This window comes from Triturus cristatus, chromosome 6, assembly GCF_964204655.1.
Source record: "Triturus cristatus chromosome 6, aTriCri1.1, whole genome shotgun sequence".
NCBI lineage: Eukaryota > Metazoa > Chordata > Amphibia > Caudata > Salamandridae > Triturus > Triturus cristatus.
The window spans coordinates 1,402,408,664-1,402,431,316 of record NC_140589.1 but is presented as its reverse complement, the minus strand read 5'-3'; the positions used below and the strand labels follow the sequence as shown (position 1 = coordinate 1,402,431,316).

Genomic DNA, 22,653 nt, shown 5'->3' with positions numbered 1-22,653 from the left:
AAAGGGAGGTTTAGGCCTGGCAAAATGTTTATTTTGCCAGGTCCATTTGGCAGTTTAAAACTGAACACAGGCTGCAGTGGCTAGCCTGACATGTGTTTTAAAGGGATACTTAAGAGGGTGGCAGAGCAAGTGCTGCTGGTCTACTAGTAGTATTCTATTTACAAGCCCTGGGTACATGTAGTACCACTTTACTGAGACTTATTAGTAAAATAAATGTGGCACTTGGGTGCAAGCCAATTTTGCCATGTTTCAAGGAAACAGCACAAGCAAAGTTTTTTTGTTTTGCAGTTTTACATAGTGCAAACTCGACCCAAAGGTATTGGAGAGCTTTGCATGAGCGCCGTTACATTATGCAAGGATACATTCCTTTTTTGTAGGAACAGGGTAATTAAGTGATTTGTCACAGGATGTTGAGCCAAAGCAGAGATTCGAACGTGGTCCCCCAGCTCCATGGTCAGCAGCTCTGGCCACTACGCCACATCCTCGGGAGGTTGGGCACTTACAGAAATGGAGAAGTTACATCAGACTGTTGCTCTTTTTTTTTTTTTTAAGACAGATGATTAACTCAAGTTTCAAAACTGACTATGATGCTTTTATAATGTTTAAAACGATTTCACTTGGAAGGTTTTTGTTACTAGTTCCCACACCCTGTGCAATTCAAATAGCTTTTTCCATCGACTGCGCATTACTGCTTAATTTGGACAGGAATCTTACATCTCTCATCGAAATCCAGCCTTTCATGACCTTACTTCCATTTGGAATAACTTGGGAATTCCTGCAAGGGCAATCAAGGAAAAAGATCATACACCAATTGTAGGCCACTACATCCCCCACCACACCCCCCTGCGTGGCAGGGAGGAAGTGGTGAGGGGATCTTTAGTCACCTCTCATTTTCACCTTAAAACTTAAACTTTACCTGGATGTGGAGGGGCTCTATATACTTTCTTAGAGCCCACTCTGGCTTTGTTAAGCCCCTGGGCTTTGTCAAAAGCAGGCTTAAAGACGACTGGAGAGATGATCTCAAAACGTGTACAAAGTTTGAGAAAACAGAGTCACAATTTGCAACTATTTATACAGGACATTTTAAAGTATTTGTAAATTAACAAATTTGCTACGATAGAACTTGTCTTTTGTTTTTGACCAATACAGCTACAAATCTAGGTGTCTCATGAACAATATTGGGTTTTCCAATGTATTTTCTCTTGACCCACGAAGAAAAATTCAAAGTGCAGAGAAACATCAGGCAGATATAAATTTAAATCAAATAAAGATCACGGAAGCACAGACTGTCAGTAGAAAGAGCAGATCCTGGAAAAACCATCAAAACTTTAAGACCCAGCTGTGCGGCAAAAACCATTATGAGGAAATAATCTTTGTGTTAATGGGAAGGAAAAAACAGGGAAGACGGGCTTACATGTGAGCAATCGAATAGCATTATTGTCACTGGCATGTGTACAGGTGTCACTTGTGTGTTCTTGGTAGTATTAACTTGTCACAGCCATTGCAAGTCAGAGCTTGAGTAAGGGGTTGAGATGCACATGACAAGAATGTCCTATATGGGAAGCACTTTCTGTCAAGTATAAGAGCCAAAGATATTCTCTGCATGTACTCCAACCAGATTTGGGAACAAGTGTCCCAAAGAGATTAGGTCCTAGAATAGAGGTTTGGACTTCCCGTGAGGAAGGAGAGATGCTTCTGTCCAATAAGGGTACCAAGTGTAATGTCCCGTGGCACAATCCAATCATGTTGGGGAGAATCTTTCATTGCCTCCATTCCTGCTATCTGCCATCAAAAGGTATTTTAGGTAGGGGAGCAGCAAGCATTTATATAGGCCCAATGACAGATTGCTGATTTGTTGGGAGAGCCAATTGTATATTACTACCCAACAGATTACCTGACTGGTCAGAGCAGGAGGAAGGAAAAAAAGCCAAATGTAGATCCAGTGTGGAAAGTTGCTTCTCGTTTACCCAAATGCATGCAGATGGCAAGTTCCAAAGCATGGCTGATTATAATAAGAAATATGATCCTCGGAGAAACAATGAGCCTCAAAGCTAAAATGACTCTTGGAGTAGAGATCCACCTGGGATGGTAGCATTCCATTTCCACTGTTGCAATATGTGTTGGATTCCGTGGAGGGAACAATGTGTACATCAGAGGGCCTTAAAGGAGATCAGCATGCCAATGCGGTGCATCCAAAGCTGGGATTGTGAGACCGACAAAGTTTCGCGAAAGTATTTTAAATCCTCTGAAGTGTGGTGGGGTGACAAAGGAGAGGCCACTGCTAATCTGAAGACGTGGCAGTACAGGGAAAATAACGGCTTGAAACTGTTAAAGAGAACTTTCAATCTTTACCCAAAAGGTATCTAAACAATTAAAATCCTCAATTTTCCTTTAAATAGCAAGTAGAGTTTTATATCATTTTACTTTCCTAGCAGATGACAGAACAATTTCCTGTGCTGGTCAAGATGCTTTTAAAAGCATAGATGTCCACCTTGCACAGAGATTTGCACATTATTCTGGTTACGTACCTTACCAAGAAAAAGCCCAGGTGCCTGCCATTAAGCCAGAAAAAATAAAATCACCCTAAATGTGGTCAGCTGTGGATTACCTGACAATAAAACGTTCTGCAAAGTAGTAGAAGAAATGGACGTTGATTTTGGAAGCGCTTCTGCAGAAACTAACAATTGCGTTGAGAACATTATTAAATGCCTCACGTTTTGTGACTGGATACATTACAATCAAGATGTTCAGCCTCCCACCTATTTTATATTTATTTCGACTTTAATATGTCAGTTTCCAAAACACGCCAGGAGAATGCAGGCAGTAGGTAGTGATTACATTTCTTTGGCGGTAAGCAAAGGATCCAGACGACAGCTTTTCGTGTATAATTCTTACCAGTCTGCGGTTAACAAATAGCACTATTGTGCATTCTATTACTTTGGTCTTCATTGCTATTAATCTCATTTTGGACAATACAAACCTATAAAGATACAATTTCTTAAATATATGTTGGCCCCACCATTTCAAACAGATTAAACGTTATACACGTCCGGCAATGCTTCACATTTGGCTTATATTGCTCAGGACTTTTATGTGCTATTCGTCCAAATACTCGTTTGGCAGACTGGTTTATAATTGATGCAGGTAGGAAGCCCTCCAGACCCAGTAAGATGATCTCCATGGTAACTGTGTTTAAAGCCTGCAGGTTTATGCATCTAGACTTGGTAATCTAGCAATCTACATTCTGCTTTTATATTAATGGTATATTAGAGGTAGAGTTGTGTTTTGGTATTGGCTTGATCAGTAGACATTATTTAACTCATTTCACTGGTTACAATTGACATGGAACCCCAGGCTATATGATGGGGCAGATATTTAAAAATAATTGCTTGATGGATTTTGTTTCTTTTCAAAACATGATTTGTTAAGATTTTCACTTTTGGAAATACAGAACAACATTAAAATATGAAATAATGTGCACTTTTGTTGTTAAACATCACAATCATGGTGTAAGCAAAACATATTTCTATTGCCAAGGCATCCCAGACCTTGTCCATTTCTTGGGCCATCCTCTTGCTTCATATATAGACTTCTCCACTACACCAGTTTAACCCTCGATATTTGGGATCAAAGCATTACCTAATTTCTCTGTGAAATCTTTCCTGGCCAGCATAATACCTAAAGCATTTAAAATTATTTTGTGTATATTCAGTTCCTCTATAATCCCAAGGTCCCATAATATTTTCAAAGCAAACTGTACCTACCTACCAAATCCAACATGAAGCTATTTGGCTTTGTGATGATAGAGGAAGTCAGACCATGCGTAAGACTGTATCCATCTCAGATCATCGTGTTTGGTCACCTCACCATGATGGTTTGGTGTATCCATGCATTCACAATCCTCCAATGATGTGTTTACTTTTCAACTAATTCATTACAAATAAATTAGGCCTTTACATCTCCCTAATTACTATCTCAAAGATATTTTCAATTCTATGTTCTATGAGGGATACTTTCCTCTACAATCTAAGAGGGCGTCTATTCTCCAGCTGCTGAAAAAAGCAAATCTGGACACTAAAGACCCGAACAGCTTTAGGCCAATCTCCCGCTTGCCTCTGCTGGCCAAGATCGTGGAGAGGCCATGAATATAGAGCTGACCCAGTTTATTATTGAGAATAACCTTCTGGATAGCTCTCAATATGGCTTTAGGAGTCTACATAGCACAGAGTTGGCCTTGATCAATGTGTCAGAGGAAATAAGAGAAGGCGGGAAGTCGGCCTTGATCCTGCTGGACCTATCGTCGGCCTTCAACACGGTCAACCATGACATTCTTATGGAATGGAAATGGAAATAGAATGATATTTATATAGCGCATGGCTACCCGGAGGCATCCCAGCGCTGCGAGGTGGCTAGAGAGCAGGTGGAGTTACGGGAAAAGCCAGGTTTTCAGATGTTTGCGGAATGTAAGGAGGTTGGTTTCTCTGCGGATGGTCAGAGGTAGAGAATTCCAGAGCTTGGAAGCGTTGTAGGAAAAGAGGCGGCCCCCTGTCCGGGTTTTCTTAATTCTTGGAGTGTCAGCCAAATGAAGGCCATCGGAGCGTAACTTTCTATTGGCTTTGTATGGTTTGATCAGGTTTCTTAGAATAGGGGGGGCCTTGCCCTGGAAGATTTTATGAGTGATACAGAGGGCTTTAAAGTTGACTCTTTCCTGAATCGGGAGCCAATGAAGTGATTTTAACGCAGGCTTATCTGAGCACCGATTTTTAGTGCCTGTGAGAAGTCTTACCGCCGAATTCTGGACTACCTGAAGCTTAGAGATGACTGTTTTGGGGGCGCCCAGATAGAGGGCATTGCCGTAGTCCAGTCTGGAGAGAATAAGCCCCTGAATAAGGAGCTTTTTTGAGTAGCAGGGTAGGAGGGGGAGAATTTTTCACGCAGTCCGAAGCAGACCGTAGCATACCCCAGCAGTTTTCCTTGCTTGGGATTGGAAAGTGAGGTCCTGGTCAAGCCAGATGCCCAGGCTTTTTATCTCTTTTTTTGGGGTAGGCGCTGGTCCCATGGAAGTCAGCCACATTGATTTGGGGGTGACGTTTGACTGGTTGCCCAGCAGTAAGAGCTCTGTTTTTTCACTGTTAAGTTTAAGGTGTGATCTGTTCATCCAGCTAGTAACTTCTTTGAGGCAGGAGCACAAGTCCACCGAAAGTTGCTCTGCCTGATTCAAAGTCACAATTAGTTGGGTGTCATCTGCATAGGTAACCAGTTTAATTCCAAAGGGGGCTACTATATCCTCCAGTGGGGACATATACGCATTAAAGAGTGTGGGGCTAAGGGAAGAGCCCTGAGGGACCCCACAATGAAGCGGAATGGGTTGAGATCGAGTGTTTCCTTCGAATACCTGGAAGGATCTCTTTTCCAGGAACGATTTCAACCAGGATAAGGCCGTGCCTGTCACTCCTGCTTTATTGAGACGGTGTACCAGGATGGAGTGGTTCACCGTGTCGAAGGCTGCGCTTAGATCCAGTAGGATAACGGCTGCAGATCCTCCCGAGTCTTTCTCGCCTCCTCCACAACTGCAATTAGTGCGGTTTCAGTGCCCTGACCGGGGCGGAAACCCGTTTGGGAAGAGTGGAGTAGACCACCGAACTCGAGGTAGGCAGAGAGTTGGCAGTGGATGAATTTTTCTGCCACCTTACTGATTCCCGGTAGTAGGGAGATGGGACGGTAGTTGCCCATCTCAGTTGGATCTAGATGGTTTTTTTTTAGTAGGGCCTTTGCCATGGCCATCTTCCAGTCCAGGGGGCGGTGCCCCTTGTTAGGGAGGCATTGATTAGGTTGATGATGGGGGAATTAATGGTAGGTGCAGCTGACTTCAGGGTGTTACGCGGTGCTGGGTCGAGCGGGGAACCGCTCTTGATCGATTCTAATAAGGGGGAGAATAGTTCCTCTGTGAGAGGGGTGAATGAGTCTAGGCAATAAGCGTTGTTCTGAGGTTCAGGTATGTGGGGCTCTAGGTAGTGATCATTGTTGTTGGGTGGGAGGTGCTTTAGGATATTTTGAATTTTGGTGGAGAAGAATTCTGCTAATTCCTCGCATCGATGGCCGGAGGGGTCAGGAGTTGGGGATGGGTCGGGAACTTTCAGGAGTTTTTTTAACTATACGAAATGTTTCCCTGGAAGAGTTAGAGGAGGATCACATTTTTTCTTCATAGAAGGCAGCCTGTGTTGTTTTTAGAGCCGTTTTGTAGGATGTAATGGATGATCTATATTCATTTTTTTTATGACTGGCAAAGTCTTTCCTCCATGCTCTTTCTAATCTCTTGCATTGTTGTTTTAGTTTGCGGAGTTCTGGAGTGAACCAGGGGGATTTGTTCGACCCCCTTTTTTTAAATAGGATTCTTCTGGGCAGTACTTTGTCCAGTGCGCTCTCGACCCATGAGGAGAATTTCTTATTTGCTACTGTGGGGTCAGGATCATATGTGGGTTTGGTTAGTTCTAGTTCACGCGACCAGTCCTTTATGTTCAGTTTGGGCCAGGAGCATTCTAGGGTGCGTGCGGTTGGCGTCTGGGGGCCCTCAGTGAGTGGGTGCCAGATGAAAGGTACTAAGAAGTGGTCTGACCAGGAGACGGGGATAGGTTCCATCCCTTTAAGCTCTGTTATGTTTGAAAAAATAGGGTCTATGAGATGGCCTTTGATGTGTGTGGCTTGATGGATCTTAAGGTGGAGTTGGAAGGCTGCAAGGTCGAGTGTTAATTCGTCAGCTACTTTGTCCAGTGAGTTGTCAAAGTGCAAATTAAAGTCTTCAAGAAGGTTAAAGTTGGATGAGGTACTAGCCAAGGAAAGTGCAGTTTCCAGTAGCGAGCTGCAGAATTGTCCCTGTGCTCCCGGGGGGCGGTATAGGAGGATGCCGGAGAAAGATCTAGAGGGGGAAAGTTCAATGGTGAATTGGGCGTTTTCGCAATCTAGAAGGGGGCTGTCCAGGATGCGATAAGTTAGATGTTCTTTGTAAATGATTGCTATTCCACCACCGTCATTTTCCCTGGGCATTAGGGTTAGGGCGCTGGACGTACTGAAGTCTTTTCTCAAGGATAGAGAGCAACTGGTGGAGCTTGGGGGCTTCAAGTCCCCGCTGCTCTCTTTTCCCTGAGGGGTGCCACTGGGCTCCTCGCCGAGTCTGACCATTTTAACCTTTCTGTATCTCCACTTTGCTCACTTTAAGACAGTATCACACGCCAATGACATGCAAATCGTGGCATCCTTTGCAGGGGATCCTATGAACACCGTGTCAAGATTCCAAGACTGTATGCACAAAGTAGATAGTTGGATGTTCCATAACTGCCTGAAGCTGAATTCAGGTAAAACAGAGGTGCTTCTCTTCGGATGAGATAACTCCTTCTGGACACCAAGTTGGTGACCACAGGAATTGGGAGAAATCCCTGAGCCAGTCAAAAAGGTGAAAAACGTAGGAATCTATTTTGACTCCAATCTGTCCTTTGGAGGACAAATCAATACGATCACCACCTCCTGCTTCTTTATGATTAAAACCCTCAGGTAAATATTATCTTTCATTCCACCAGTGCGCCAGAAAGCTGTGGTCGCGGCACTCATCCTGTCTAAGATCGATTACTGTAATGGGCTCATTCTCAATATACAATCACGGTATCTTAAACTGCAGGTCCTCCAACTGCAGCAGCCCACCTGCTGCTTGCTATTCCAAAACATAAGTCTGTGTCCCACACCCTTCCATCTTTGCACTGGTTACCAGTTAAGAGACAAATCGAATTCAAATCCCTCCGTATTGCCTTTAAGGCGCTACATGGGCTTGGCCCTGATAACTTCTCACTGAATTTTAGATGGTATATCCCAGAGAGGCAGTTGCGGTCAATGGCCTCTTTCAATCTGGTAACTCCTAGGGCAAAAACTGCCTCTTGGGGGGGGGGAAGAGAGGTTTTGTGGCAAAGCACTGATAGCCTGTGGAACTCTCTTCCACTCACACTTAAGAAGAAAGCAATCTTCTGGCATTCCGCAAACTCTTAAAAACGTGGCTCTATAACAACTAGCCCAAACGCTCTTATCCCACATCCGCTCTCTGGTTAGCCAATTCTGCAGTATCTCCATGCCTAGACACCCTTGGGTATTAGTGCGCATTTTAAATCTTACTTTCATTTAATTTTGTTTCTAATTAATATTTACATGGAGGCATTACATCTCCCTAATCAACATTTCGGTATTATTTGTAGGTTTTACCATAGAGCTCCGAATCTGTGCAGGTAAAACGCTAGACCTTCTTTGGAATTTAACTGATACAACCAAGATGATGCAACCAAAATAAATGTAATCCTAAACTATTGATATCAGATATTCTTCAAAACAACAGAAAAGAAATGTAAAGGTAATCTCTGTTCCCTCGAACGTTTGGTTTTGACCAGGCATGTTCATGAAGAGTTACATTTTTCTTTGTTCTATATGTGCTAAAAGGGAAACTATTACAAGCTTAGAACCAGAATGACCCGGAACCACCTGTGGAGCTACAAGAGTGACCATCATTGAATAAAAAGTTCTCTGCAACAATCAATTACCAAGAATAGGCAGCATTTTGTTCCCTTTCAGGTACAGTGGGCCCTAACTTTAACATTTCCAGCAAAATATGTATTCAAAGAACAGGAGGTGACGCTGTGCTCATGCCACTTTCAAAGGAAACCAGTTTCTAAATAGTATTCAATGACTTATTACATCATGTGGAAGTACAGTTCTGGTAAAGGAAGAATATACGTTACCATGTATAATAGTTATCAAAGGCAGAGTTATCAATGAAGTATAAGGCTAGGCCTGAATGATGTAAATGTAATTCAGAATCAAATATGGGGAGGGAAAAAATCCTTAAGAAGAACAATAAAATGGAAAGGTAAGACAAACTTATCACAGAGAACAAGCAGAAACATCAGTGTCAGATACTGCATACTGTAACAAGGAAGGGATGCCAACATGATAAGGGATCATTACTTGATATATACTGCATAGATTATGCTCACTACTGACTGACTAGGTTATATAATTGTTGAATAAAATGTGCAGGCTCTCGTAAAATAAAAAAAAGGGGTCTTGGATATCCCTAATTGAGCCTCTCTTGACTTATGCGAGTATTGGGGTTTGTAATTTCACAAGATCAAAGTTTTGCTGGTTGGAAGGTACAACTAGATTTTAAGAGTTTGGTCAAGTAAATAAAATGGGTGCAGTATCTACCTGCTGATTCGTGGCTAAAGTTTTAGCTGCACATAGATGTAAACATGGAGGACCCTGGAAGTATCTGAGTGACATAAATTTAAATGGAACAGGTTATTAAACACAAGAGTTTGTACCTTGCCTGGAATGGAATGAATGTCAAATGCCAAAATATTCTGGGGTTGTGATATTGGTAGGTATGGATGGGATGAATTTGAAAAAACTGTGGAAGAAATGGGCAGTTCATTAAGATAGATACAGTCCATGGTCAGGAAATGTTTTAATGTAACTAATATATATTTATAAGCTTTCAACTAGAATGTAAGTCTCTGGAAGATAAAATAATACAAAATAGACAATTAATGTTGGGTACCTTCAACAATAAGACGTTTAAGCTAATACTCCCAGAGATACTCGCCTATCATGGAAATGTGGACATTATTAATGTAAACTAAGAATGCAGATCACTAGAAGAGAGATTCCTGGCTCCAAATTGCCATAAAAACAAACATTAATCTTTTATGCACTCAAATGAGGTAAAATAATCGATGATGCTAGGTTATTTCCATTGTCAAATGAGATGCATTTCAAAAGAGGAACAATTTAACTTTAGAATCTTCTGCAGAATATCTTGGTATATCTTCAGATTGTCTCTATTTTGAGGAAATACCAACCTTTCCAAATTGAAACAACTCAGGATGTAGTCTGCCCACTTTTTCAAGTTATGCGTGCCTATACAAAACAGAGATAATGGGTAAAGTGCTGAATTCAGGAGTACTTAATCTCCAGGTTCAGTTTAGATCAATACAAGCTAAGTGGTCACAAGAGAACAAGGTCAATTTAACTCAGGGGCAATGGCTGGAAGCATCTGTTCTTCGCTCTAACCCTCGATGTGGGTTTTAATTTTCAGAGAATGCAATTGTATGCTCAAAGGATGATATATTATACTGTTGTATTGCTACATAAGTGGAATATAAGTATACCTGACTAATGTCCTAGATGCTTGGAACCTGGCAGTTGGATTGATATTATCTGGAAATGTAACAGCGTGAAAACTTTCTGGGAAGGTGCTCCAAGGTGTCTGTGAGATTCCCTGGGGAAATCGTACCCAGTAGATGTGAATGCCGTGCTACTTGGCTGCTCTAGGTATGTGGGCATCACTTCGTCTCCAGCTTGCTGCTGGTGGTTCATTGCAATGTTACTGGCAAGGTCAACAATTACAGCACTTTGGAAATCTGCTGAACCACCTAGACAGCAAATGTAGTTAGAGACATTTAATAATGTATACTCTCGGGAGCTGGTCTATGCAAAGCGAGTGGGGAAACGAAGGAGCTCATTTAAAATGTATAAGTACTCTGCTCCATTCTTTCTTGTCCAGAAGTAGGAGGGGAACATCAGAATTGTAGTGTGGAATATATGTGCTCTTTCTGTTTAGCATTTGGTACTTTAGAAATTGGATATTTGGCACTTTAGATATTATGCTTTAGGAATTATATCTATTTAAAATTGCAGTTGCTTTCGGGTGCAATTGAATATGTTGGATTTTGCCTTGAATGCCATACTGAAATATATCTGCACTTTCTGCCTAGCACTTTGCAGTTTGAAAACTGCACTGTTCGCGCTTTTAATAATAATTTTAAGGGAGTGTATGTATTAAGATACTTTGCAGTCTTTGTATTTTGTATGACTCTTTCTGCTGTATTGCCCAACATCCTGTAAGAATCCAAAATAAAAATATATACATAAAAAACTAAAAAATACCATTCAAATCTTTTCCCATAAATGAGAAAAACCGACACATGTCCCAAATTATCCCATTATGAAACTAAGGAAGGAAGTCTCACGCTCTACGAATTAAGAAAATGAAGTACAAAAGACTACAGAGATATGTTTACACAAAATTATTGCAGCCAGCACATCTGAGTCTGAGATAAAAGGAGGAACAGTTGGATAGAGCATGGAAATCTACCACTCTTACCTGCAACAATGTTTCCTCTGAGTCACAATCAGTCAAGAAAATGTGTTTTTTAAATTCTTTGTTCTTAGTGCATTTGCTTAGTAGAAAAAGGGCTAGGAATTCCAATGGATTTTGCTATGAAAATGTAACAAACACAACATTATTGATTTATAATTGTTTGAAAATAATTTAACATCAAGTCTAATGATGAAAATAGGCCTGTACATTGAAATACAGCAATACATTAAGTGAAAATAGAAATCTTACTAAGGCCCTGAAATACAGCTTCTATAAGAAACAGCAAACTGTAGGTGTATCAAATATAAAAACACACCAAATGAGAGTAATGATGTGATCATTTCAAGTGTAGGTCCTAGATTACAGATCCTATAAGAAACAGCAGACTTTAGATAAACCAATTTTTTTTTTTACCTAAGACATACACAGAATCGGTACCAAAGCAGAGCCCAGAGAGACGGCATATATAACAAGAGGTACATATGTGGAGAAATACTAGTCTTTTAACCCCTTCGCTGCTCGGTCTCCCTCCCCCCACCCCCGTGCTAAGCATTTTTGGGCTATTTGGGGGTGTTCGTGCTTAGGCCCCTGTAACTTTTTGACCACATAAGGTATCCACAACTAATTTGCGCCCTATTCTTCCAACATCATGGGGATTTTAAAGGTACACAGGGTTTGTTGATTCCCCTGGAGGGGACCCAGAAACTAGTAAACAGCTACATTTTTTGGGGGGGACAAATGGGAAAAAAGTGCTGCAGATGAAAGCGTCTGTTTTTTCCCTGAAAATCGTATCAAAAAAGGGTTTATGGTGCTGAAATCACCTTCTTTCCAGATTCCAGGGACTGACAGACTTTTGTCAGAAAACCAACATTTTTTACACCGTTTTGGGATTTTATTTTTGCTATTGTTTGTGCTTTCAGTTGAAATTGGAAAAATTGAAAAGGAGTTGAAAACAACAGACATTTGTGGCAATGTTTTCACCTGTAACTTCTTCTAAGTATGACAGATTTGTAAACAATATACCGTTATATCCACTGGTCCCTTCTGGTTGTGGGGATATATAGGACTTGTAAGTTCACCAAGAACCTGAGGAACCCAGAACCAATAACTGAGCAGCACCTTGCAATGGTTTTTTATTGTGTACCGGGTATATAGCAATTCATTTGGGAAAATATAAATAGTGAAAAATCTTCATGAAAAACACCTATGTATTTCTGAAATGAGAACAAAATATAGAGTTTAGAAACAGTAGCTATTTGCACATCTCCGAAATTGTGGGTACCCATACTAGCATGTGAATTATAGGACATTTTTCAAAGTGACTTCTTTTTTACACATTGTCTTACATTTGGAAGGCAGAAATGCATCAAAAGTCAATAGGTAATAACAGTTGCTCTACAATCCGGTGTTTCCCTAAGTCTCCCGATCAAAATGGTACCTCATTTGTGTGGGTAGGTCTAGTGCCTACGAAAGGAAATGGCCCAAAACGCAAGTGGACATCCCACGTTTTTACTGTGAAAACTGACCCATTTTTTGCAAAGTGCCTAGCTATATATTTCGAACCCTAGCTCTGCCGGCACCTAGGGAAACCTAGCAAACCTTTACATTTTTGAAAATTAGACACCCAGGGAAATCCAGGATGGGGTGACTTATCTGGCTCTCATCGGGTTCTGTTACTCAGAATCCCTTGCATACCTCATCTTTGTAAAAAAACAAAAAAACATTTTCCTCACATTTCTGTGATGCAAAGTTCTGGAATCTATGTGGATTCACAAAATTCCAATCACCGCGCATTCCGCAAAGCCTTCCAATAAAAATGGTACCTCACTTGTGTGAGTAGGCCTAGTGCCTGTGACAGGAAACTTCCCAAAACGCAACGTGGACACACCACATTTTTACAATGAAAATTGACCCTTTTTTTGCGAAGTGCCTAGCTGTAGATTTTGAACCCTAGCTCTGCCGGCACCCAGGGAAACCTAGCAAATCTATACATTTTTTAAAACTAGAGACCCAGGGGAATCCAGGATGGGGTGACTTGTCTGGCTCTCACCAGGTTCTGTTACCCAGAATCCCTTGCAAACCTCAAACTTTGTCAGAAAAACACATCTCCCTCACTTTTTTGTGATGGAATGTTCTGGAATCTGCGTTGGTCCACAAACTTTCACCCACCCCGCATTCTCCAAAGTTTCCCGATAAAAATGGTACCTCACCCACGTGGGTGGGTCAAGTACCCATGACAGGCAAGGGCCCAAAACTTATTGTGGAGACATCAAAATTACCTATCACAAAACAACCTGGTTTTGCAAGGGGGGACACCTGGGTTTTTGGCCCCGGGCTCAGCGGCCATCTAGGGAAATGTACCAAACCCACATATATCTGAAAACTAGACACCCTGGGGAGTCCAGTGAAGTATGGCTTGCGTGAATCCCTCAATGTTTCCCTACCCAGAATCCCCTGCAAACCTCAAATTTAGCTGAAAAAAAATCAAATTTAGAAAATTTGAGCCGGCATGGTGATCCCACACAGAAATGTGTGGAAAAAGTGATTTATTTCAGCTAAATTTGAGGTTTGCAGGGGATTCTGGGTAGGGAAACGTTGGGCAATCCACGCAAGCCATACTTCACTGGACTCCCCAGGGTGTCTTGTTTTCAGAAATGTGCGGGTTTGGTAGGCTTCCCTAGATGGCCGCTGAGCCTGGGGCCAAAAACCCAGGTGCCCCCTGCAAAAGCCGGTCATTTTATGATAGGTAATTTTGAAGTCTCCACAATATGTTTAGGGCCCTTGCCTGTCACGGGTACTTGACCCACCCACATGAGTGAGGTACTATTTTTATCGGGAGACCTGGGGGAACACTGGGTGGTAGGAAATTTGAGTCAGTCCTGTGATTCTATAACTTTCCCACACAAAAATGTGAGACAAATATGATTTTTTAAGCAAAATTTGAGGTTTGCGGGGGATTCTGGGTAGGGAAACGTTGGGGATTCACGCAAACCATACCTCCCTGGACTATCCCCAGGTCTCAAGTGTTCAGAAATGTGTGGGTTTGGTAGGTTTCCCTAGATGCTCGCCAAGCCCGGGACCAAAAACTCATGTGAACCCCCATTGCAAACCCAGATCGTTTTGGGAAGGTAATTTTGATGTCTCCACAATACGTTTTGGGCACTCGCCTGTCGCGAGTACTTGGCCCACCCACATGAGTGAGGTACCATTTTTATCGGGAGACCAGGAGGAATGCTGGGTGGGAGGAAAGTTGTGTCAGCCCAGTGATCCCACAACATTGCACAAAGAAATTTGAGAAAAGTTGGATTTTTTCAGTAAATTCGAGGTTTGCAGGGGATTCTGGGCAGGGAACCTTTGGGGATACACGCAAGTCACACCTCCCTGGACTCTCCCGGGTTTCTAGTTTTCAAAATTGTGTGTCTGGTAGGTTTCCCTAGATGGCTGCAGACCCCGGGACCAAAAACACAGATGCCCCCATCTATCAGAAAACGTCCTGGTTTTGCAAGGGGGCAAAAGCGTTTTTGGTCCCGCGCTCGGCGGCCATCGGGGGAAACATACCAAACCCACACATTTCTGAAAACTAGATACCCAGGGGAGTCCAGGGAGGTGTGACTTGCATGTACCCCCAAAAGGCTTCCTACCCAGAATCCCCTGTAAACGTCAAATTTTGCTGAAAAAAAACAAATTTTTCTCACATTTCTGAATGAAAAAGTTGTGGGATAACCGGCTGACACAAATTTTCTCCCACCCAGCTTTCCCCCCGGTCTCCCAATAAAAATGGTACCTCACTCGTGTGGGTGGGGAGGAGGAAGTGAAGGAGAAGTACGAGGAGGAGGAAGTGGAGAGGTGGCCCTGTCGTGTTTCTTAGAATTCTTGGTACTTGGTGCCACAGGAGGACTGAGGGCTTCCTCAAAAGTCGACTCCCTCGTACAGAACCGAGCCATTTGTAAATTGATAAGCCTTTGCCAGTGTCCGACTGCTGGATATGGATCCGTTGCTGCTTCACATCAAGGAGTTTTTGTAGCTGCTTAAGGATTTTATCAAAATCCTCAGAAGTGACAGAGGACGAAGAACAGGTGTTGGTCTGGATGGGGCCAAAGAGGTGCGATGTCCAGACAACGCTGAGGTCGATCTCGGCTATGAATGCCTCGATTCCGAATTCTTTGGTTTGGTGTCCTTCAGCTCTGAATACTTTGGGCGGTGTGCCTCAGCTTCGATCACTTTGGGCCAGTGTCCCTCGGCTCTGAATGTTTTAGGGCCTCGTGCCTGGGCTCAGAATACTTCGGGACCACCAGTTTCGAGTCGGAGGGTGGCCTAGAGTGCATCTTCGAATCCAGCGCCGAAGCGGTGGGTGATGTCAAAGCTTGAGGCTTTGAGGAGGACTTTGGCGCAGAGTGTGGTGCAGGTGTCGGGTCCAGCTCGGAATAGCAGTGTCGACCATGGCCAGAAGGCAGTGGTGCACATGATGCCTCAGAAGTAGCCTGGAAAGTAGAGGATGGTGCCTCATTTGGTGAGTTGAGGAGGTAGTAGTACTCACTGTGGTCTTCGGCGGCCACTAGGCCGGCGGAGGCTCTTCTGCTTCGACGTCTGCCTCGGAGTCCAAGCTTTCTGGCTTAAAGGCTTCCTCGACTTCTGCAGCTAGAGCGTCCAACTATTTACATCCAGCTCCTCTCTCTCCCCCCCGAATAGGTCTGGGGTGTCTTTTATCTCCCTTCTGCGCACCATGGATGTTGGAGCGATGTGGCAAGCTCTTCATTTCGAAGGGTCTTTTTGTTCTATAATGCGAGACGCTTAACTGTATTCAGGGGACAAAAACGAATTGTAGACTTCGTAGAAGTCTGTCCTCGGATACTTGGCATGGCAAGTAGGGCAAACCAAAGTGGAGTCCTTTCCATCATGGGGAAATCCTCAAAGTGATGGTATTCCAAGAGGTGGTAGATCGCAACGGAATTGAAGATTACGTGACAGTGGAGACCAACAAGTAAGCGTGATTGTTTTCAACACCAATGAGGAACCAATCCGAAGGCAAGGTGAGAAAACTACGTGCTGTTGAACTGGAGTTCACATAGACTCACCTGAACTCGATGGAGAAAAAAATCTAACGAGGTCGCAGATGCCCATGTCCATTGCCACAAATAGGTGAAGTCACTAGGTTCCGTGACTCGAAAGTATGTCCAAGCCCAACACTAGATGGCGGAGGTATGCACAGCATGTGTATGTACACTTACACATGCCACAAACAAAATGTTTCTCTCTGGCCTCTCATAATCAGGGTAGAAGGTAAGCCAGGTAGATTCTGGACCCCTGAAAAAAATGCAGGGCCAGGTGAAGAATAAAATAAAAGGAAGTGGTGCAGCAAGGGAGTGTGCTCGCAATGCAGAAGCACCAAATATATCTCCTGTACTTGTAAAAGATTTCTCGGACATCCTTCCTCTGCTCTCTGTTAAGGCATGGAGATGACTAAGTTCCAACCCCTGGTGTTCTTGGACTGGCTGAGTTCTCCCACACAGGCAAAGTCAACAGCAGCACAACAAGGCCATGAGAGCTTAAGGAGGGCCTTCAGGTTTGTTTTTAGCTCAATGATAACAAGCAGCACTTTTGGGTCATGACTCCCTACAAGAGTCAGTGCATACTGCAGATTCAAAGGGTCCAGCAAATTAGTATGAGACACAGCTTTCTTCCTCAGGAAGAATTATGGGAAGGCCCTCTCCATAAAGGACCAGGCACATATTCCAGGTAAGGTTCTGCTGTGAACAGTTGTGTAATCCCTACAGACAATCCTGGAAACAAAGAACCACAGCGCAAGAGGTGGGAATGGGGTTGTCATCGGTGGGTAGCAGCCATTCTTTATCTTGCAGACATCGTTTTTAGAAAAGCAAATGTCCACAAACAGCTTTGAGTAACCCAAAGAAAAGGAGCACTAGTACCGTTCATGGAGTATTTACAGTTAGCACACTGTTTAAGGATCACAATAAGTTGTACCAACCATTAAGGCCATAACCTTCATGAACATCCGAAGCACACAAAAGCAATAAACATAAATGAGCCACTGTCTACCCCAAGCCTCAAGACATAATTTACTGTTGGGGTTCAGTAGGCACCTATCTTCAGAGCACCCAAAAAAAGATCATTATTCCGCCAAAGCCAGGGCTTGTGCAGAGGGAGATAAAGGAGGGGCTACTACAGGTTGAGCAGATCAATTAGTGTCTCCTCTCAAGGAATACCACAAGGGTAGCACTAAGCAATAATAATGTGTAATTTGAGGGGTCCCTTAGCAATAGGGCCCTCAAAACCCATTGCTAAAAACCCCAAAAACACAAACTTCCTGAGACTAATGAAAAATGGTAGAGATGGCTGGCAAGACTGTCTGTAGCCTTCGTCTTTACACCCATAGCATAGTCAAATCAAGTCAATACCTTAGTGTCCAACATTGCTTGGTTCTCTGTTGTCCAACACTGTGCACGTCAGGAATGGAAAATGCTACTTACCAGTATGCATCTATTCTTGGCATGTAGAGCTGCAGAATTTCATACTTTTGCATAGATTGCCATCTGGTGTTGGGCTTGGATGCTTGCACCTTGTTGTTGTCTTGGAAGAAGTCTTTTGTAGTCACGAGATAGGTGACTCCTCCCTTGGACGATAGTGCACATGGGCATCGACTCCATCCTCAGATTGTTTTTCGCCATGAAGGGAAATGGAGTTTGTAAGAAACAGAAAAGATGTCCATGTGAATGTATCTAAGTAAGATAACACTGGAACAGATACAGGTTCCAGGGAGGCGGGTGGGTGTATGATATTCTGCATCTCTACATGCCAAGAACAGATGCATACTGGTAAGTAGCATTCTCTGTTCGGGGCATATGAGCTGCAGAATTCATACTTTTGCATAGACTGTACAGCAGTGTCTCCCCTAGCGGTGGTCACCTGTATCTGTTGCAGTGGTTTGAAAAAGTGTTTTAATAACAGCCTGGACTACAGAAGCCTGTTGCTTCGCCTGCACGTCTACACAATAGTGTTTGGTGTGTGTGCTAGACCATATCGCTGCCTTACAAAGTCTTCTAGGGGAATGTTCCCGAAGAATGCCATGGAAGCCCCTAGTTTGCGTGTTGAGTGTACTCTAGGGGGAATTGTTAATGTGCGTTTTGCCTTCGAGTAGCATATTTGAATGCATTTGACTATCCACCTGGCAATTCCAGCTTTGGAGATGGGGTTTCCTTTAATTAGGTGGAGAGAAAGCTACAAACAGTTGGTTTGTCTTTCTAAAATGTTTAGTCCTGTCAATGTAATAAAGTATAGCTCTTTTGACGTCAAGTGTGTGAAGAGCTCTCTCTGCTATGGAATCTGGGTTTTGGAAAAACACTGGTAACTCTACAGATTGATTAAGATGAAAAGGTGGAGATTACTTTGGGAAGGAATTTTGGATTTGTTCTAAGAACAACCTTGTTACGATGTATTTGTAAGAATGGTTCCTGTATGGTTAAAGCCTGGATCTCACTCACTCTCCTGAAAGAGGTGATTGCAACAAGGAAAGCTACTTTCCGTGTAAGGAACTGCAGTTCGCATTTGTGTAGAGGTTCAAATGGGGGACCCATGAGCCTAGTAAGGACAATGTTTAGATTCCACACCAGAGAGGGTGGCAGTGTGGGAGGAATTATCCTTTTAAGGCCTTCCATAAAGGCTTTGATAGCGGGTACTCTGAACAATGACAAATGTTGTCTGTTTTGCAGGTAGGCGGCAAGGGCAGCCAGATGTAATCTTATGGATGAGTATGCTAGATTACATATTTGTAGATGCAGCAAATTGCAAATGATGTTCTGAATTGAAGCATCAAGCGGGCCAATTTTGTTGTTATTGCAGTAAATGATTAATCTTTTCCATTTGGTTGCATAGCAAGCTCTAGTAGTGGGGCGTCTGGCTTCTTTAATAATGTTCATACAGTCGGGTGGGAGGTTGAGGTAACCGAACTCTAGGACTTCAGGAGCCAGATTGCAAGATTCAGTTGAGCTGGATCTGGGTGCCTTATCTCTCCATGGTTCTGTGTCAGCAACTTTGGTGAGAGACATACTTTTTGGTGTGGAACTACTGAGAGTACGAGGAGTGTTGTGAACCATGGTTGTTGTGCCCATGTGGGAGCAACTAGGATTATTTTGAGAGACTGTTGTCTGAGCTTGCGTACTATTAGCGGAATGAGTGGGAGTGGCGGAAAAGCGTATGCAAATCATCCATATTGCATTGCCCTTGGATGACAGGTGTGGAAACCTGGCGGGAAAGGTTGGGCTTTTTAAATTTACGTGTGTGGTGAACAGATCTATGTCTGGGTGGCCCCACTTTTGGAAAAATGGTTGATGAACTTGAGGATGAAGTTCCCATTTGTGTATCTGCTGTGTCTGACGACTTAGCAGATCCGCAATCTGATTTTGTGCACTCCTGGAAAATGTTCTGCCAGAAGATATATGTTTTGCCGAACAGCCCATCTCCATATGCTTTGTGCTAGATGAGACAGCTGCAAAGAATGTGTTCCTCCTTGTTTCTGTATGTAATACATTGCTGTCATATTGTCTGTGCGGACTAGGACAGTCTTGTTGAGGAGGTGTGCTTGGAATGACTTTAACGCTATAAATATTGCTAGTAATTCTTTGTGATTGATGTGGAACACTTTTTGTTGAGTGGTCCACCTGCCCTGAATTGTCTGGTTTAGCAGATGGACTCCCCAGCCGGTGAGTGATGCATCCGCTGTTAGCACTATCTGTGGAACTGGCTCCAGAAACGGCCGCCCTGTGGAAAGGTTTTGTGTGTTCCACCACTGCAGAGAGCGATGTGTGCGGCTGTCGACCAACACCAGATCTGTAAGTTGACATTGAGGCTGGTTCCACTGATGTGCTAAGCATTCCTGTAAAGGGCGCATCTGAAGTCTTGCGTGAGGTACAATGAAAATGCAAGATGCCATCATTCCTATGAGCTGCATAAACACATGAGCTGGAAGGGAGTGTTGGGGTTGAAATTTTGTGATGAGGGTTTGCATACTGGCTATCCTGGCTGGATTGGGGTATGCTAGGGCTTTGGAAGTGTCTATTGTGGCTCCTAGATGCTGATGTAGGTTGAGGGCTGGAGATGCAACTTGGTGTGGTTTATTGTGAACCCCAAGTGGTGTAGCAGCTGAATTGTTTGGTAAGTGTGTTGAACACACTGGTTGTATGACTTGGCTTTTATCAGCCAGTCATCCAGGTATGGAAACACATGAATCTGCTGTCTTCGCAAGTGTGCAGCTACTACCGCAAGACACTTTGTGGAGACCCTGGGTGCTGTGGTCACTCCGAATGGGAGGACTTTGAACTGAAAGTGTTGGCCATCCACTGTAAACCTCAGGTATTTCCTGTGAGCAGGGTGTATGGTAATATGGAAGTAGGCGTCCTTGAGATCTAATGTGGAAAGGAAGTCGCCTTGTAGAAGCAGTGGAAGGACTTGTTGAAGAGTGATCATGTGAAAGTGATCTGACTGTATGTAGAAATTGAGAGGTCTGAGGTAGAGTATTGGTTTGAGAGTACCGTCCTTTTTGGGGATTAAAAAATACAGGGAGTAAACCCCTGTCCCTTGATGCTCTAGGGGAACTGGTTCTATTGCATGCTTTTGAAGCAGTGAGAGAACTTCCTGTTTGAGGAGCATTAGGTGTTCCGTGGACATTGGACGCTGTTTGGGCGGTATGTTGGGGGGAGGTGCAGTAAGTTCCAGGCAGTAACCATACTGGATAATTTGTCTTACCCACCTGTCTGTAGTGATGGAATTCCAGACAGGTAGGAACTGTGAGAGTCTCCCTCCAACCGGAGTGGAATGGTCTGGAGGGAGTGGAGGGAAGTCACTGTTTGTTAGTGGGGGAGGCGCGAGTGCTGTTACATCGGCCTCTCTCTTTGTTGTTATTTCCCCTGTACCCAGCTCTGAAATATCCCTTGTTGGGGGATGTTTGTGTGGGGCTTTTATAGGAGGAGGAAGCAGTGTCTGTGCTGATGTTCTTGGATGCGCCTCTATAAAAGGAGCAGCGAAAGGAGCTTTGTGTTGATGGAAACTGTAATTCTCCCATGGATTTTGCAGTGTCAGTGTCTTTTTTCATTTTCTCTAAGGCTGTGTCTACAACTGGCCCAAAAACGTGTTCCTGATTGAACGACTGATTCAGGATAGTAGCCTGCACTTCCTGTTTGAACCCAGAAATGCGCAACCAGGCATGCCTTCGTAATAACACACTAGTGTTTATTATTTGTTCTAGATGTGGTGTCTGCTGCATTGAGGGGACATTTAATGGATGCGTTTGTGATTAACTTGCCTTCCTGAATCAAATCATTGGCTTTGGCCTTGTATTGGTCAGGCAAATGTTGCATTAGGCTTTCAAGCTCGTCGTAGTGAGCCCGATCGTATCTGGCAAGTAATGCTTGTGCATTAGCTATCCTCCAGTGATTAGCTGCCTGGGAGGTAACTCGTTTGCCTGAAGCGTCTAGTAATTTAGACTCTGTCTGGAGGTAGAGCATCACCGGAGGTTTGAGAGTTGGCACGCTTCCTAGCATTGGTCACTACCAGGGGATCTAAGGGGAGTTGGCCTTTAATGTAGGTGGGATCATTTTTATCAATCCGACAATTGAGAATCCTGGTCCTGAAAGGGTCTTTGAAGACGTCTGGAGCATGTTTGATGACACCTTTTAGCATGGGTAATGTTTGTACTCTCTTTTGTGACTGTGAAAAGGTGTATACCAGGAAGTCTTCCTTTGTGTGGTCTGAATGCATTTGAACGCCATGATATTGGGCAGCTCTATTAATGAGCTGACTAAAGCCAATGTTGTAATCTGGGGGAGATGTCCTTGTGGGGCATGCATCTGGATCAGGAAGGTCTTGAGGATCGACAGGGTTATTGTAGTCGTCCCATGTGTCCTGTGGTATGCTAGTGTCATCATCAGGATCAGTGAAAGGGTCATTATGTGGACCCCCCACCCCCTAGGTCATCATCGTCCTGTGGTGGTGGTGAGTATGGAGGAAGTATGGGAGACTTTAGAGGAGAGAAAGGCTAAGTAGGAAGAACAGGAAAAGAGGGTCTTAAAGGTGAAGTTGCACAGTCTCTTTTCTTCACAGGCACCTCAGGAATGTGTGGGGTGTCGAATTTCCTCTTGTTCTTTGGGATACTGACAATATGGCCTGTTTTAGGGTCCACGTGCAGTGTTTTCTGTTTTGGATCGATGGGATCTGGTAGAAACAGTTCTTCCTCGTAGGTGTCTGATTTCGGCGCTGATTTTTACCGTTCCGAACGTGGTTCAGATTTCTGCTCTGGAGCCTTAGAAAGGGTTTTTGGATCCTTCGGTTTCGGTGTCGAGTCCGAAATATTTGTTGGATCCGAAGGTTTTTGAGGTGTCTTCGGGTCTGAGGCCTTTTGTCCCTTGGGTGTCGAAGTGCTTGGTGCCGATGCCTTTTTGGGGACAGCG

General features: G+C 43.6%; 1 protein-coding gene across 3 annotated transcripts in view; it reads right to left on the bottom strand.

Annotated features, from left to right (window-relative positions):
- The window catches only part of ECT2L (epithelial cell transforming 2 like), a 445,514-nt gene that overhangs the window by 199,286 nt on the left and 223,575 nt on the right, over window positions 1–22,653 (bottom strand). For all 3 annotated transcript variants that reach the window (XM_085612467.1, XM_085612469.1, XM_085612468.1), the window contains one exon: window positions 11,198–11,311. In XM_085612467.1, coding sequence (XP_085468593.1) covers window positions 11,198–11,311 — 114 coding nt within the window. The remainder of the gene's footprint in view (window positions 1–11,197; window positions 11,312–22,653) is intronic.